The 14,752-nt window shown below is 39.8% G+C and overlaps 1 protein-coding gene across 1 annotated transcript in view; it reads left to right on the top strand.

The window, feature by feature from the left end:
- Nucleotides 1-2,024: 2,024 nt before the first annotated feature.
- The window catches only part of HID1 (HID1 domain containing), a 67,732-nt gene continuing 55,004 nt past the window's right edge, over nucleotides 2,025-14,752 (top strand). The window contains exon 1 of the mRNA XM_081315851.1: nucleotides 2,025-2,346. Within this exon, the coding sequence (XP_081171977.1) occupies nucleotides 2,281-2,346 (66 nt within the window). The 5' untranslated portion in view covers nucleotides 2,025-2,280. The remainder of the gene's footprint in view (nucleotides 2,347-14,752) is intronic.

Raw genomic sequence — 14,752 nt, 5'->3', positions numbered from 1 at the left:
TGAAATTCCCACAAAAGCTTTTATCTTGACAAAGGCAGCAGATTTCATGTTAACAGTCTTACTTGACTGAATCCTCAAAAATATTTCTTGCACATCCCACCAAATTCATACAGTTTGTAGTTATAAATCCTAATGGACTTAGTTGGTAGGAAATCATCTGATTTTAGCTGTATGGTTCAAGGAAGGCAGTAAATTCTCTTGGGTACTTACAGTTGTCTGACAGGGATAGAGTACATACGCTAGGTGCCAATGTAAGAATTTTCATACTGATAAAGTAGCTAATAACTGTTACATAGGCCAGATTCAGATGCACATTGGTCCATCTTCATAGATGGGTAGTTTTTTTCCTCATTACACTAAAAGCCAAAGACTAAGAAAGCTAAAGTCGCCATCAGGAAAGCTAAGGCTGACTCTATTCCTATAGTCTTTCTTGTACCAATTTTTATTCAAGATTTCATTGTCTTGCTTGGCTAACTTATTACTAATATAAATTTCAAATTGGGAAGGGCTGCCGTTCATTTCTGGTTAATGTGATTTTATTAAATGAGATTTTTAATTGATGAGTTTTAATATTTAACATTGTTAATTTGCATATTATTATTAGCCACTTTTAGTACTTTTGTAGAGAAAAGTCAAGTTATAAATTACCATATTTTATATAATGCAGTAGGGCCACACACATACACACGCATACACATACATACATAAGAAAGTCCCATTGATGGCACTTCCTTCAGTTAAGGTAATTAGAACTGCAATCGCTAATATACTGTATGTTTACGCTTAAAGTATGACCTTTAAATTAGCAGTTAAATATTTAAAAGGAGAAAAACATAACTTCATGTTAACAATTCAGATTATGCGTAAGCACATGGAGAATGGATTATAAAGGAGAATAAGGTTTTAAAGTGTCCTCATTGAATATTGTGCTGGTGGGAGGGAGGGAGAAAGCATGAAGCAATAAATAAATCATGTCAAGGAGAGGCTAATGAAAGGAACTGAGGGATCATTTTACAGACTTAGCTTCCACTGAGGTAAAGTGGGGAAGCTGTCTTCCATGGCAAATTTTGAACATAATTAAGGCAGGCAAACTGAGTTACTTTATTGCCGCACAGGATTGTTATTGTCAAATACAATATATACATATACATATACATATACATATACATATACATATACATATACATATACATACACACACACACACACACACACACACACATATATATATATATGCTCGTTTGTATGCAAGAGACTCTCTTGTAAATTACTGAAGCCCTATTATTGACCCACTCTGGATAAACTTTATGGAGTCAGAGAGAAGAAAGGTATCATCAATTAAAAAAAATCCAAGGTAAATAGGTTTGGACTGGCCCTGCAGAGAACTGGGTTCAAAGCCACTCCCAGCACTGCAAGATCACTTTTGGGGTTGTCACCTACTCTCAGCCCAGTTCCACCTACCTCACAGGTCGGTGGTGGCTGTGAAGAATAGGAGAGAAGGGCAAGAGATGGGGTATGAAACCTCAATGAATGGGCACGATTAAAGGTACAAAACAAGTGTGCCTAAATGGAGGAAATACCCAAGGATTTATTTCAAAGGCAAGAGGCCAAGAAAAAATGTGCGGAAGAAGGGACCTTGTAGAACTGCATTTCCCCTCATGCCGACCTAAGCTGACTCGCTTTAAACACGGATTTCCGACTATCTGGAGTCCCGGAGAGGCAGGCAACGAAGGGGAAAAGCGACAGGCCGAATTAAAGACGGGTGGGGGGGCCGGATTCAGACAAGGCGGCCAGTGGGCTGCTCGTCCGGCGTTGGCAGACGAAGAGACGCCTTCGCCGGCAGGGAAGGTGGAGAAACGGCGCTCGACTCGGCGACACTGGCGAGCCACCAAGGAGGAACCACCCGCCCGCTCGCTGAAGCCGGGGCGAGCGAAGGAGGCGACAGTCGTGTAACTGAGCGAAAGCGAGGCGGAGCCGCGCCTCTGACGCTCAGGAAAGGCGGGCTCAGCGCCGGGAATAGCCTCAGCTGCCTTTGACAAGCGGGAGGAGACCAGCTAGCCTGCAGGGAGCAGGTGGACGGAGCGGCGCTGATGGAGCCCACCGTGTCCGGCAGAGGGGGCGAGGACGAGGGAGATTAGCGGGACGGGCGGCGGCGGCAGAGGAGGAAGAGGAGGGCACCGCCGCAGTGAGTGAGTGAGCGACCGCCGGCGAGCGAGCGAGCGAAGGAGAGCGAGCAAGGCGGGGAGCAGGGAAGCGGACCGGGATCCTGGTTGCGGGAGGATGGGTAACGCCGACTCCAAGCTCAACTTCAGGAAGGCGGTGATCCAGCTCACCACGAAGACTCAGGTGAGCGGCTTGCGAAACAGCTCGGCCCATCTCATTGCTTTACAGCAGAGGCGTCCGGGGCAGGTGGGGACTGGGAAAAGGCCTTTCGAGAGGGGCTTTGGAGGAGGGCTGGTCGGTCAGGGCATTTTATCAGAAGCAAGCCGCGGGGTGGCGTCGGCGGGGAGTACTTTCGGCTGCGGGGTCGCAACAGGATCTCTTTCGCCGCCGCCCTGGGGTGTTGGCTTCGGGGACACATAATTCGATTGGAGAAGAGCTGGCGATGGTTCAGAAAACCCTGTTGGGGTTTCTGATGGCTGATCCTTGACGGGCATGGGCATCCACAGCCAGGGCTGGGTTGCCAGCCCCTTTGCCTGCAGCATCGCGACTCCACAGGCTTCCAGTTTGCTACCTGCTTCACGTGGCACCCCCAGAAAAATCGGTGTAGCCCTCCGCCGGCTATGCTTCTCCTGAAGTTCAGACCTTAAGCAAGCTGGCTTTCATTCAGGGCTTTCAGGATTTAGGCCTAAGAACAGTATCCATCTGACTATATAGCTGGAGAACCGGTTAGATAAGATGCAAGGAAAACAGCCATGCGAAAATCGGAAAGATAGCGTTTTAGTAATGCTGTGCAATGGATAGAATGCCACAATATTCACCAACATAACTATCACAACATGGGTAGAAATGAATCACGACTTTTTTTCCCCAGCAGTGGGGTGAGCACAGTTTTGTTATGATGCATCCAGCCTGAGGGCCGGCAGTTTGATACCCCTGCATTAATGGCATGACATTCCCATGTAAGCTGCCTTGAGCTCTATTATTCTTAACAATCTAATAATTTCTAATTTTTTATGGAAGCTTGGAGAATAAAAATTTCTTAGAGCCTCAGGCTGATGTCAGGTGCACAAAGGTATTATCAGGGAGAAAAATTCTCAATAACTAGTAACCTATAGGCAAGAGTCACTGAGTACAATCCTGGCAAGTACAACAGCTGTTACAACTTCAGAAACATCCCATGCACTAGAAGCAGGTTGGAAAACCTAGTAATGATTGCTAATGAAAGGCCTTTACTTTGTATTTGAGGTAAGAGAAGTGATCACTTAAAAAAATTAGTTACAGTTTGAAATGTGAATCTGGAACATATTATAGAACAGGGGTCTTCAAACTTGGCCCTTTTATGACTTGTGGACTTCAACTCCCAGAATTCCTCAGCCAGTGTGTCTGGCTGAGGAATTCTGGGAGCTGAAGTCCACAAGTCATAAAAGGGCCAAGTTTGAAGACCCCTGTTATAGAACAACCTTGTGGTACTCTTGGTTCAAAATACAAGTAATTCTCTACAGTTTCCAAATGCTTAAATTTAGTTATCATTCTGAGAGGCAGTTATAGTGAAGTAATGCAGAGATACTGTGTTATTAATTTCAAAATGTCAATTTTAATTTTTTTGCACTGGAGTAATTTTGCCTTAAATTTGTAGGCAGTATTTAAATAGTATTTTACCAATGAACAAAACACAATACAATAGCAACAAAAGAATATCCTTTCCTTAAGGAAACTAGTTGATCATATATATATTTTTTTGCTTTCTCCTGTGCTCCTGATGCCAGGTCACTTCTTCGCTATTTTTTTTAAGATCGTGTTTCACTATGTTTAAGAACAGTTGCAAAAGCAATAAGTAATGCTTGCAATCTCATAGAACAGGTTGTATTTTCCAGAAGCATTTAATGTCTTGACTTTTACAGAGATCCATGTATTTTTAAACTTGGGCTTGCCTTGGGCAACAGATTAGAGAAATTAAAGCAGTTTCCATAGTGCTATTAAATCTATTTTCCTCAATAACACTCTAATTGGAAAATACTTACCTGTAGCTGAATACATTGAATACCAGGGGTCTTCAAACATGGCCCTTTTATGACTTGTGGACTTCAACTCCCAGAATTCCTCAGCCAGCATGCTTGGCTGAGGAATTCTGGGAGTTGAAGTCCACAAGTCATAAAAGGGCCAAATTTGAAGACCCCTGCTGAATACCTTTCTTTTGAAAGGACTTTGTAGTAGCTATACAAGTAGTCCTTGACTTACGACCACAATTGGGATCAGAATTTCTATTGCTAAGCAAGGCTTAAGTGATGGCCAATTTTATGGCCTTTTTTGCCACTGTTGTTAAGTGAATCACTTAATCACATTACAGCTGAGTGAATCAAGCAGTCATTAAACAAATCTGGCTTTCCTCATTGACTTTGCTTGTAGGAAGCCATTGGGAAGGTCACAAATGGTGGTCACATGACCCCAGGAGGCTGCAGCCATCATAAATATAGTCAGGTTGCCGAGTGCCCAAATTCTGATCATGAGAACATAGGAATACTGCGATGGTCGTAAGTGGGAGAACTGATTGTAAATCATTTTTTCCAGTGCTGTTGTAACTCCAAACAGTTGCTAAACAAATGGTTGTAAGCTGAGGATTACTTATAGAGTAAAAAATGAATAAATATACATAATAAAATAGATGCACAGGCAGAACTTGTAATATTAGCAAAACAGGGTAATATATAACTAAAACCCAGTAAAGGATCCTGAACTCCTCATAATTCTTTGTTTCTATTATGTATTTGTTAAATATCTTGGAGTTTGAATGAAGAGTGGAGAGCCAAGAGAACATACGTAATTATAGAAGTTAATAATGTGATGTTAGAGCCAACGTGTGGAACACTGAAAACGTTAGTCTAGGAATGGAGAGATCCAGGTTGTAGTCCACCCTCAGCCATGGAAGTTAATTTGAGCTCTGTGCGAATGTCACATTGTCTCAATCCAATCTATCTCAGAGGATTGACTGCTGTGGGAAAAAATAGGGAGTGTAAAATATGTGCCACCTTGACTCCTGAATGAGAGGTGGAATATAAATAAGGATAGAAAAGTTTTGTCTGTTTTTTTTTACTCATGCTAATATATTATTTGTATTATGTATCTCCAAATGGTAAAAGGTGAAAAATAATTGTAGAGAAGTCTGGCCAAAAAAGCAACCTACTTAAGTTCAGTTAAACTTACTATGGGTTAGTTAAATACAAAATTTCAACCATGGTGTAAACTTTATTTTAAAACATCTAACATAATCCATGATTGTGTTTGCTGACTTTAAAAAAGAACTTGAAATAGTTTGCTGATTTTGAAGTGAACAAGTATGGAAAATGGTGGGAAGAATGCTGTGAGGAAAAGTGGGTAGAAAGGCAGTAGAATACCTATATGCACACACTTGAAAGGCACTCCTAGCAGATTTTTGTTTGAGCTGGTCACTGAAAGATCTATGACAAGATACAGCACTAAACTTATGAACCACACAGTGTGTAGAATGCAGTACTGCAGGCTAATCCTGCTGACTGCCCGTTGCCTGCAATTTGTCAGTTTGATTCTCATTGGCTCAAGGTTTACTCAGCCATCCATTATTTTGTATTGTATGCAAAATTGTATTATTTTGCATAAAGCTGTTTACATAAGTCATTCTAAAGTAGAAATTAAGAAAAATAATAGAATAAAATAAAGTAAAAATAAAATTATCTTAAAATTAATGAAGTAGAGCAATTAAAATCTGGTTGAGACCTATAAAACTGCAAGCAATTAATAGTCTAAATGCTACATATAACTAAAATAGATAACTACAGTAAAAAGACATAAGCACTGGGATTTGTAGAACACTAAAGCTGTGCTAACCTATATTGAGTCTAATGCTTGCTGAAATTCTCTTAGGATTTGTTGAAATTATGACAGTTATGATCCAACCAACTACGACAAAAAATAGCAAAATAAAACATATTGGTATTTTTTTTTAATTTAAAAGGGAAAAAAAGAGGTGGGAAGGATGGAAACTAGGGTAAAATATATTGAATTAGATAAGGCTCAGCATCAATTGTTTACATTTGGTCATAGCTCTGACACAGAACCAGGCTGAATTTAATTATAAAGAAAGGGCATTTCCTTCATAGAGTATCAGTGCAGGTGAGCTGATACAATAAAATACAGCTTTATGATTTAGACTAAAACTTTCCCTGGTCAACGGGAGCCAAACAAGCCAAATCCAAGGTTCAGGTCCAGCTAGGAACAGGTAGCTTATTAAGCTAATTAACTTTATTAAAGAACATCAAAAGATCTCCATTTTTGCTTGTGAACAGGATTTTATTTAGAAGTAGACTTACTCAAAAGTTTTGTTTTTTCCCTGTCCATTAGTTTGGTTATTACCTTCTGTAATATTCCGTGGAATTGCATCCCATGTAATTTAGCAATGACTTTGATGGCACTTCAGTCTTGGAGGAATACTTGTTGGGGGGTCTTCTCTTAAAGGATTTTTGCCTCAGTTTCCAGATGTAATTTACTCTATGATAGGGAGCTTTAGATCTTTCTGGTATTTAGTGATGATATTTAATTATATTTAGTTTAATTATAGTTTTGTATTTAGTCTGTATATTATTATTTATTTTCCGAATTAGGAATATTTTGTGAAATCCAATTATACAACTAATTTAAAATAAATTTAACATTGTTGTCCTTGACTGTTTGGCCAAAATAAAAATCAAATCATGCTTTCCTGTTCTCACGCTGGCTGACAGATGTGAGCCACTGGATATAATAGTCTGTTTACATATGTACACACCCTATTTGCCTTTTGTGTAACCTCGCCTCCTAAAATAAACAATTATTTTGAAAGTACCTGACTGCAAACCTAAGCTTGCTTTCTAGTCTTACAAACATTATTGAATTTGTGACTAGATAACACGGTTTTGTTTCATACAATGTATATTTGTATGGATACTTAAATATTCTTCATTTCTGGGTTATTGTTTTATCATAATAAAACTAATTTGAAAAGCATTATTTTAAAAAGTCCCTAAACTATTCTAAAGCCTGTAATTGCATATGAAAGGCCACAAAATAATGCTATTATTTAAGGTTAGGTTTAGCTTAGCAATGATTTGTTGACTAATAATTGGCTGGTTTTGCAGATAGTGCTAAGCCAAAACAAATCAAACCGAACTGCATTATAACTTCTGACAATTTGTGAAAAATAGTATGCAATGAACTGAATTGTCTTGGCAAGGATTTGAACTCAGAACTTCAACATCCAAACTAAAGTATGTTCTTTGTCTTATTTTTAATTTCCCATTATCTGAAAATCCAGCACTGGGACAGCCTGCTTTCCTGTTTAAAAAGGAAGCTCCTTTTTCTCTTCTTTTCACAGATGTATCCTGTTTCCACATGAATTTCACTTAGTAGTTTGTTTTTCTGGAAATTATTAAAGCAACTGAAATCCACATTGGCATTAAAAAAATATTTTATGTTTATAAACAAGGCATTTAGCACACTTGCAAGTTCTCATTCAGATAACATATTCACAGTGGATGGCATTCCTGAATCATTTGCTAAAGAGTCTTGTTTGTAAGAATTGCATTTAAAACAGCAGTATTCTTTTTACTTAATATTAATAATTGCTGAGTTAAACCTATTTCTTAAAACTAATTTCTTAATTATTTAAAAATATGTATCTTGCCATTCTTTAGATAACAGGAAAAGGAGAATATAAAATGTACAGCCAAATAGCCTCCTGGTTGGCTGGTGTTTTTTTTTTGAAGTAGCCATCAGAGACTAATATTACATAGATAATAAAATATTTTTGAGAAAACAAGGTCATAAAAATAAACCATTATGCAGAAACGAGCGTCAGGCAATGTCTTACTAGGTACCCTTGCTTATCAGTTTTTAAAAACAAAATTGAAGACACATCTGAAGGCATTCCATGAATCAAATGCCATGCAGGAAAAGGTTCTAATTAAAGGAGTTGCTCACTGGGATATGGTTTGAATATTCGCTTCCGGTGAAATGAAAGGAATATAGGGAAGAGGATAGTTCATAAGAGCCCATGTCATTGCCATGTATATAATTTACTGCAGCACGCTGCCTTTAAAGACTGCCTGGAAGTTCTTCAATTGATACACAATATAGCAGCCTAGGTGATCCCAGGTGCCTGCTGGTGGACCCATATCACATCTATTTTGCAGCCTTGCATTGACGTTCTATCATCTTTCAAGTGAAATTTTAAAAAATTCAATTGATAAACCCTTTGTGGCTTAGATCCAGGATGGATAGGTCCAACCCCTTTGATTATGCTGGGAGGAACAGCTAGTTGTCCTCATTTTTGGATGGTCAACTGAGGCCTGAAGACATTGTTTTATCTGCCCTCTGGAACAATCTCCTATGAATAGTTCGTTTGTTTTCGACTCTAGTTGTCTCCAGCTTTGGGATGCTATCTGTGATGTATATTTTTATGTTTTAATTTTTGTTTTTTTCTCCATATTGTGAGCCACCATGAGTCTGCATATAATTGCAGCAAGGTATAAAAACAATAGACAAATAAATTACTCCTAGCCCAAATCTTTAAGAGGTTAAACCAGAATGTTAAATTGAGTTCACAAGCCAACTGGCAGGCTGTGCAGGTCAAGCAAGATAGCTACCATATATTCTGAACGTCTGACATGAATTAGTATTTTGGTTGCAGAATTATGCACTGATTACAGTTGTTGCAAGGTGCTTGCAGAATTTATTAGAGCAGTGCAATTCAGAAATGATTAGGTCATCAATTAGAGCAATAATTCGACTACATCAGAAAACGCTATGGTTGACAAACTAGCTAAATCTAAGAAAGAAATGTTCTTGCTATTGATAGCAATAGCAATAGCACTTAGACACTTAGACACCGCTTCACAGTGCTTTACAGCCTTCTCTTAGTGGTTTACAATGTCAGCATATTGCCACCAATTTGTGTCTCAATTTACCGACATCCAAAAGATGGAAAGCTGAGTTAATCTTGAGCAGGTCAGAATTGAACAGCTGGCAGTCGGCAGAATTAGCCTGCAATACTGCATTCTAACCATTCCGCGACCATGAATATTGAGATCTGTATTTAAAAGAATATCTCTCATTCTAGACCTGATATTCTATCTAGGGAATTATTATTATGTATATATCAAAACCAGACAGTGGAGCAAATCCAAACTCATATTAGATGATTTCCTTTTGTTTTGCCTGAATTATATTAGGAGTCCAGCATGTTTTTTGTCAGATAGAAATGAAAACTACCGGTATTTACATGTTGATAGCTCCTGATACTGTAGCTGACACAATATTTGTTGAAGGGGCCAGAGAATAAAAGGGTTGTGATTCTCAGTCCATGTGCCATTTGTCATCCAGAAGATGTCCAGTGTAGTTAGACCTTTTAAAGTCTAGAGCTGTCCTATGATACCTGCTCATATATCACATTTAACAAGACTACAGTTACTCAACTCAGAGGATCCAAATGATTTTAATGATCTCAATTTTCTGCATCGGTTTCATGGAGCAGTTATCTTACCCCATGTGGAGACTCAACTACAATGATTTTATCCTTGAGGTCAAAGAAGGATCAGGTACATAGAGGGTTGATTATTGGTTTCCCAGCGCTTCTGTACACATCCTCAGAGTAAACAAAGTGAAGATTACCCAATTTAATCTGAAAAACAGAATCCTTGGTATTTTCCAAAACCATCTTTGATTACTGTATTTAATTCCATGTAAAGCTGTTTACTTAAGCCTTTTCTTCACAAAAAGTCACTGCTGTCTACTCAGCTAGAAATAACTTCATTTGGCTTTGAGTAGACACATAATAGGATTGTGATATACATTATTAGTGTTTTGGAAATGTTTCTGAAAAAGCATTTTAATTCACGTAAAATACACCTCTCTGCTATTCATGGAAGCAGATTGATCTTTTTTCCTGAATCACATGTAGGCCTAAAAAAACATGTCTGGTTTAACCAGACCCTAAAGTTAATATGAATCGAAACTGAAATACAAAGCATTTCTTCATTTTCATTTTCCACAGATATATAAAGTATGTTTCCTGCATCTTTTATAGCAGGGGTGTCAAACTGCCGGCCCATGGGCCGGATGCGTCATGCAGAAGCTGCGCCCATCCCATTGACGGCAATGGCAAAACCGTCCCAATACGTTGCATGATGTCATGTGACGTCGCGAGTTTGAAATGTCTGTTCTATAGTTTCATTGAATGGGGGCTTTAGATCCAACAGCTGTAGCTGTGTATTTTGTTCCATGTAATTTAGAGATAGGTTCCTGGCTCAGCTGGCTTTGGTGAGAGATTATCTGCCATTAGGTTGGCAATGAATCCTAGCAACCAGCTACATTTCTGGATGATTTGTCCTCTCTAACGTAACCCTTCAGGCCTTCTAACAATGCATTAACTGCCACTGTAATTGAGTCCATTCAGCTTGCTGCTGGTTATCTTCTTTTTCCATGTATCTTTCTCAGGATTACGGACGTGGTCTTCCCATAATTATCCCCGACATGGTAATTTGAACCTGGTTTTTGTTCCTCTGAGAACTGTGGATTGATTTGTTCTAAGAGTTCAAAGGCATCTTTTCCATCCTGCCTCATCAAAGTCCAACTTTCATTTCCTTAGACATCACAAGGACATTTCCTGCATGTTTTTGATATTTGCATTTATGGAAATATCTGAGTATCTTTTCAAGGGTGTTATTGCAAATCTACCAGGTATTAGTTTGCGGTGTATTTTTTCACCGCTGGTTCCTTTATTGTCAATAATCAATCCTAAAAGATAGAAACTATTTACTCCTTCAGTATCTTCGTTGTTAATTCCAAGGCTGGTTATTGTACCTCTTGAATTTTGTTTGACTCCTTGGTTCTTAATCTTCTGTCAGAGCAGTGCCATCAGCACAGTGAAGGGTATGATGTTTGGAGTAGTTGGTACTGTCTGAGCTTGGTTGTTTCTTGCAGACATTTCATTACACCACTAGGTAACATCATCAGTGCTACTGAATATGGCATTTATTCCCTGTTTATATTTAATAGTTTGCCTTATCACTATTGGTAGGGATGTGGTTTTCTCCTTGGCAATTCCTTGATTAAGGTATTATTTTCTGCTCAATTGTTTATCTGCTTGATTGTTTGTCTCCTTGATAGTTCCTAGACTATGGTATTGTTTTCTAAGTAAAATAAAATATTAAAAAATTCTTGATCATGATTTGACTCATCTTTTGGTATAATCTAAGGTTTATTCCCCTTCATGGATTACTGCCTTGTCGTGGTGAAGGGGCTTGCGTAATTCAATGAAGCTATGAGCTATGCCGTGCAGGGCCACCCAAGACGGACAGGTCATAGCAGAGAGTTCTGACAAAACGTGATCCACTGGAGAAGGAAATGGCAACCCACTCCAGTATCTTTGCCATGAAAACCCTATGGACAGTACCAAAAGGCAAAACGATATGACGCTGGAAGATGAGCCCCTCAGGTCGGAAGGCGTCCAATATGCTACTGGGGAAGAGCAGAGGGCTAGTACTAGTAGTGCCAGAAAGAATGAAGCGACTGGGCCAAAGCCGAAAGGACGCTCAGCTGTGGATGTGTCTGGTGGTGAAAGGAAAGTCCGATGCTGTAAAGATTTTTTTCTCCATAGGAACCTGGAATGTAAGATCCATGAATCAAGGAAAACTGGACGTGGTCAAACAAGAGATGACAAGACTGAACATCGACATCTTAGGTATCAGCGAACTAAAATGGACAGGAATGGGTGAATTTAATTCAGATGACCATCAGGTATACTACTGTGGGCAAGAATCCTTCAGAAGAAATGGAGTAGCCTTCATAGTCAATAAAAGAGTAGGAAAAGCAATACTGGGATACAATCCTCAAAATGACAGAATGATCTCAGTTCGAATCCAAGGCAAACCATTCAATATCACAGTAGTCCAGGTCTGTGCCCCAACCACCAGTGCTGAAGAGGATGAAATTGACCAGTTCTATGAAGCACTACAGCACCTTATAGAACTAACACCAAAAAATGATGTTCTTATCATCATGGGGGATTGGAATGCTAAAGTAGGAAGCCAAAAGATAACTGGAATAACAGGCAAGTTTGGCCTTGGAGTGCAAAATGAAGCAGGGCACAGGCTGATAGAATTCTGTCAAGAGAATACGATGGTCATAGCAAACACTCTTTTCCAACAACCCAAGAGACGGCTCTACACATGGACATCACCAGATGGTCAACACAGAAATCAGATTGACTATATGCTCTGCAGCCAAAGATGGAGAAGCTCTATACAGTCAGTAAAAACAAGACCAGGAGCTGACTGTGGCTCAGACCATGAGCTTCTCCTTGCAAAGTTTAGGCTTAAACTGAAGAAAGTAGGGAAAAGCACTAGGCCACTCAGGTATGAATTAAATCATATCCCTGTTGAATATACAGTAGAGGTGACAAATAGATTTAAGGAATTAGATCTGATAGACAGAGTGCCTGAAGAACTATGGACAGAGGTTCGCGACATTGTACAACAGGTAGCAACCAAAACCATCCCAAAGAAAAAGAAATGCAAGAAAGCAAAATGGCTGTCTGAGGAAGCTTTGCAAATAGCTGAGGAAAGGAGGGAAGCGAAAGGCAAGGGAGAAAAAGAAAGATACACCCAATTGAATGCAGAATTCCAGAGAATAGCTAGAAGAGATAAGAATGCTTTCTTATATGAACAGTGCAAAGAAATAGAAGAAAACAATAGAATAGGGAGGACCAGAGATCTTTTCAAGAAAATTGGAGAAATGAAGGGAACGTTCAATGCAAAAATGGGCATGATAAAGGACCAAAATGGCAGGGACCTAACAGAGGCAGAAGAGATTAAGAAGAGGTGGCAAAATTACACAGAAGAACTATACAAGAATGAGCTTAACGTCCCTGATAATCACAATGAGGTGGTCACTGACCTCGAGCCAGACATCCTAGAATGTGAAGTGAAGTGGGCCTTAGAAAAGCTGAGCAACAACAAAGCTAGTGGAAGTGACAGTATTCCAGCTGAGCTATTCAAAATCTTAAAAGACAATGCAGTAAAAGTGCTACACTCAATTTGCCAGCAAATTTGGAAAACTCAACAATGGCCACAGGATTGGAAAAGATCAGTTTACATTCCAATTCCAAAGAAAGGCAGTGCCAAAGAATGTTCAAACTATCGCACCATTGCACTCATTTCTCATGCTAGTAAAGTCATGCTTAAAATCCTACAAGCTAGACTTCAGCAGTATGTGGATCGAGAACTACCAGAAGTGCAGGCAGGATTTCGAAGAGGCAGAGGAACTAGAGATCAAATTGCCAACATACGCTGGATCATGGAGAAAGCTAGGGAGTTCCAGAAAAACATCTACTTCTGCTTCATTGACTATGCTAAAGCCTTTGATTGTGTGGATCATAACAAACTGTGGCAAGTTCTTAAAGAGATGGGAGTACCAGACCATCTTATTTGTCTCTTGAGAAACCTATATGCGGGTCAAGAAGCAACAGTGAGAACTGGACACGGAACCACTGATTGGTTCAAAATTGGGAAAGGAGTCTGGCAAGGCTGTATACTGTCGCCCTGCCTATTTAACTTATATGCAGAGCACATCATGAGAAAGGCAGGGCTAGATGAATCAAAAGTTGGAATTAAGATTGCCGGAAGAAATATCAACAACCTAAGATACGCAGATGATACCACTCTAATGGCAGAAAGTGAAGAAGAACTAAAGAGCCTCTTGTTGCAGGTGAAGAAGGAGAGTGCAAAACTTGGGCTGAAACTTAACATTAAGAAAACCAAGATCATGGCATCTGGCCCTCTCAATTCCTGGCAAATAGATGGGGAAGAAATGGAGGTAGTGACAGATTTTATTTTCCTGGGCTCCAAGATCACTGCAGATGGGGACTGTAGCCAAGAAATTAAAAGACGCTTGCTCCTGGGGAGGAAAGCCATGGCAAATCTAGACAGCACACTAAAAAGCAGAGACATCACCCTGTCAACAAAAGTGCGTATAGTCAAGGCTATGGTCTTCCCAGTTGCAATGTATGGCAGTGAAAGTTGGACCATAAGAAAGGCTGAGCGCCAAAGAATTGAGGCCTTTGAACTGTGGTGCTGGAGAAGACTCCTGCGAGTCCCTTGGACCGCAAGGCGATCAAACCGGTCAGTCCTAGAGGAGATCAATCCTGACTGCTCTTTAGAAGGCCAGATCCTGAAGCTAAAACTCAAGTACTTTGGCCACCTAATGAGAAGGAAGGACTCACTGGAGAAGAGCCTAATGCTGGGAAAGATCGAGGGCAATAGAAGAAGGGGACGACAGAGAATGAGGTGGCTGGATGGAGTCACTGAAGCAGTAGGCGTGAGCTTAAATGGACTCCAGAAGATGGTAGAGGACAGGAAGGCCTGGAGGAATGTTGTCCATAGGGTCGCGATGGGTCGGACACGACTTCGCAGCTAACAACAACACAAGGTTTATTGGATGTTGACTTCTGTAGTGTCTTTGAATCTGTTCCTTGGGGTGCTTTAGCTTACTGTACCAATTTCTGGTTGGAATCTCTTGAATCTGG

The sequence above is a fragment of the Vipera berus genome (assembly GCF_964194415.1).
Source record: "Vipera berus genome assembly, chromosome: 2".
Classification (NCBI taxonomy): domain Eukaryota; kingdom Metazoa; phylum Chordata; class Lepidosauria; order Squamata; family Viperidae; genus Vipera; species Vipera berus.
The sequence above is the reverse complement of the archived record's forward strand: the minus strand, read 5'-3'. Positions and strand labels throughout refer to the sequence as shown.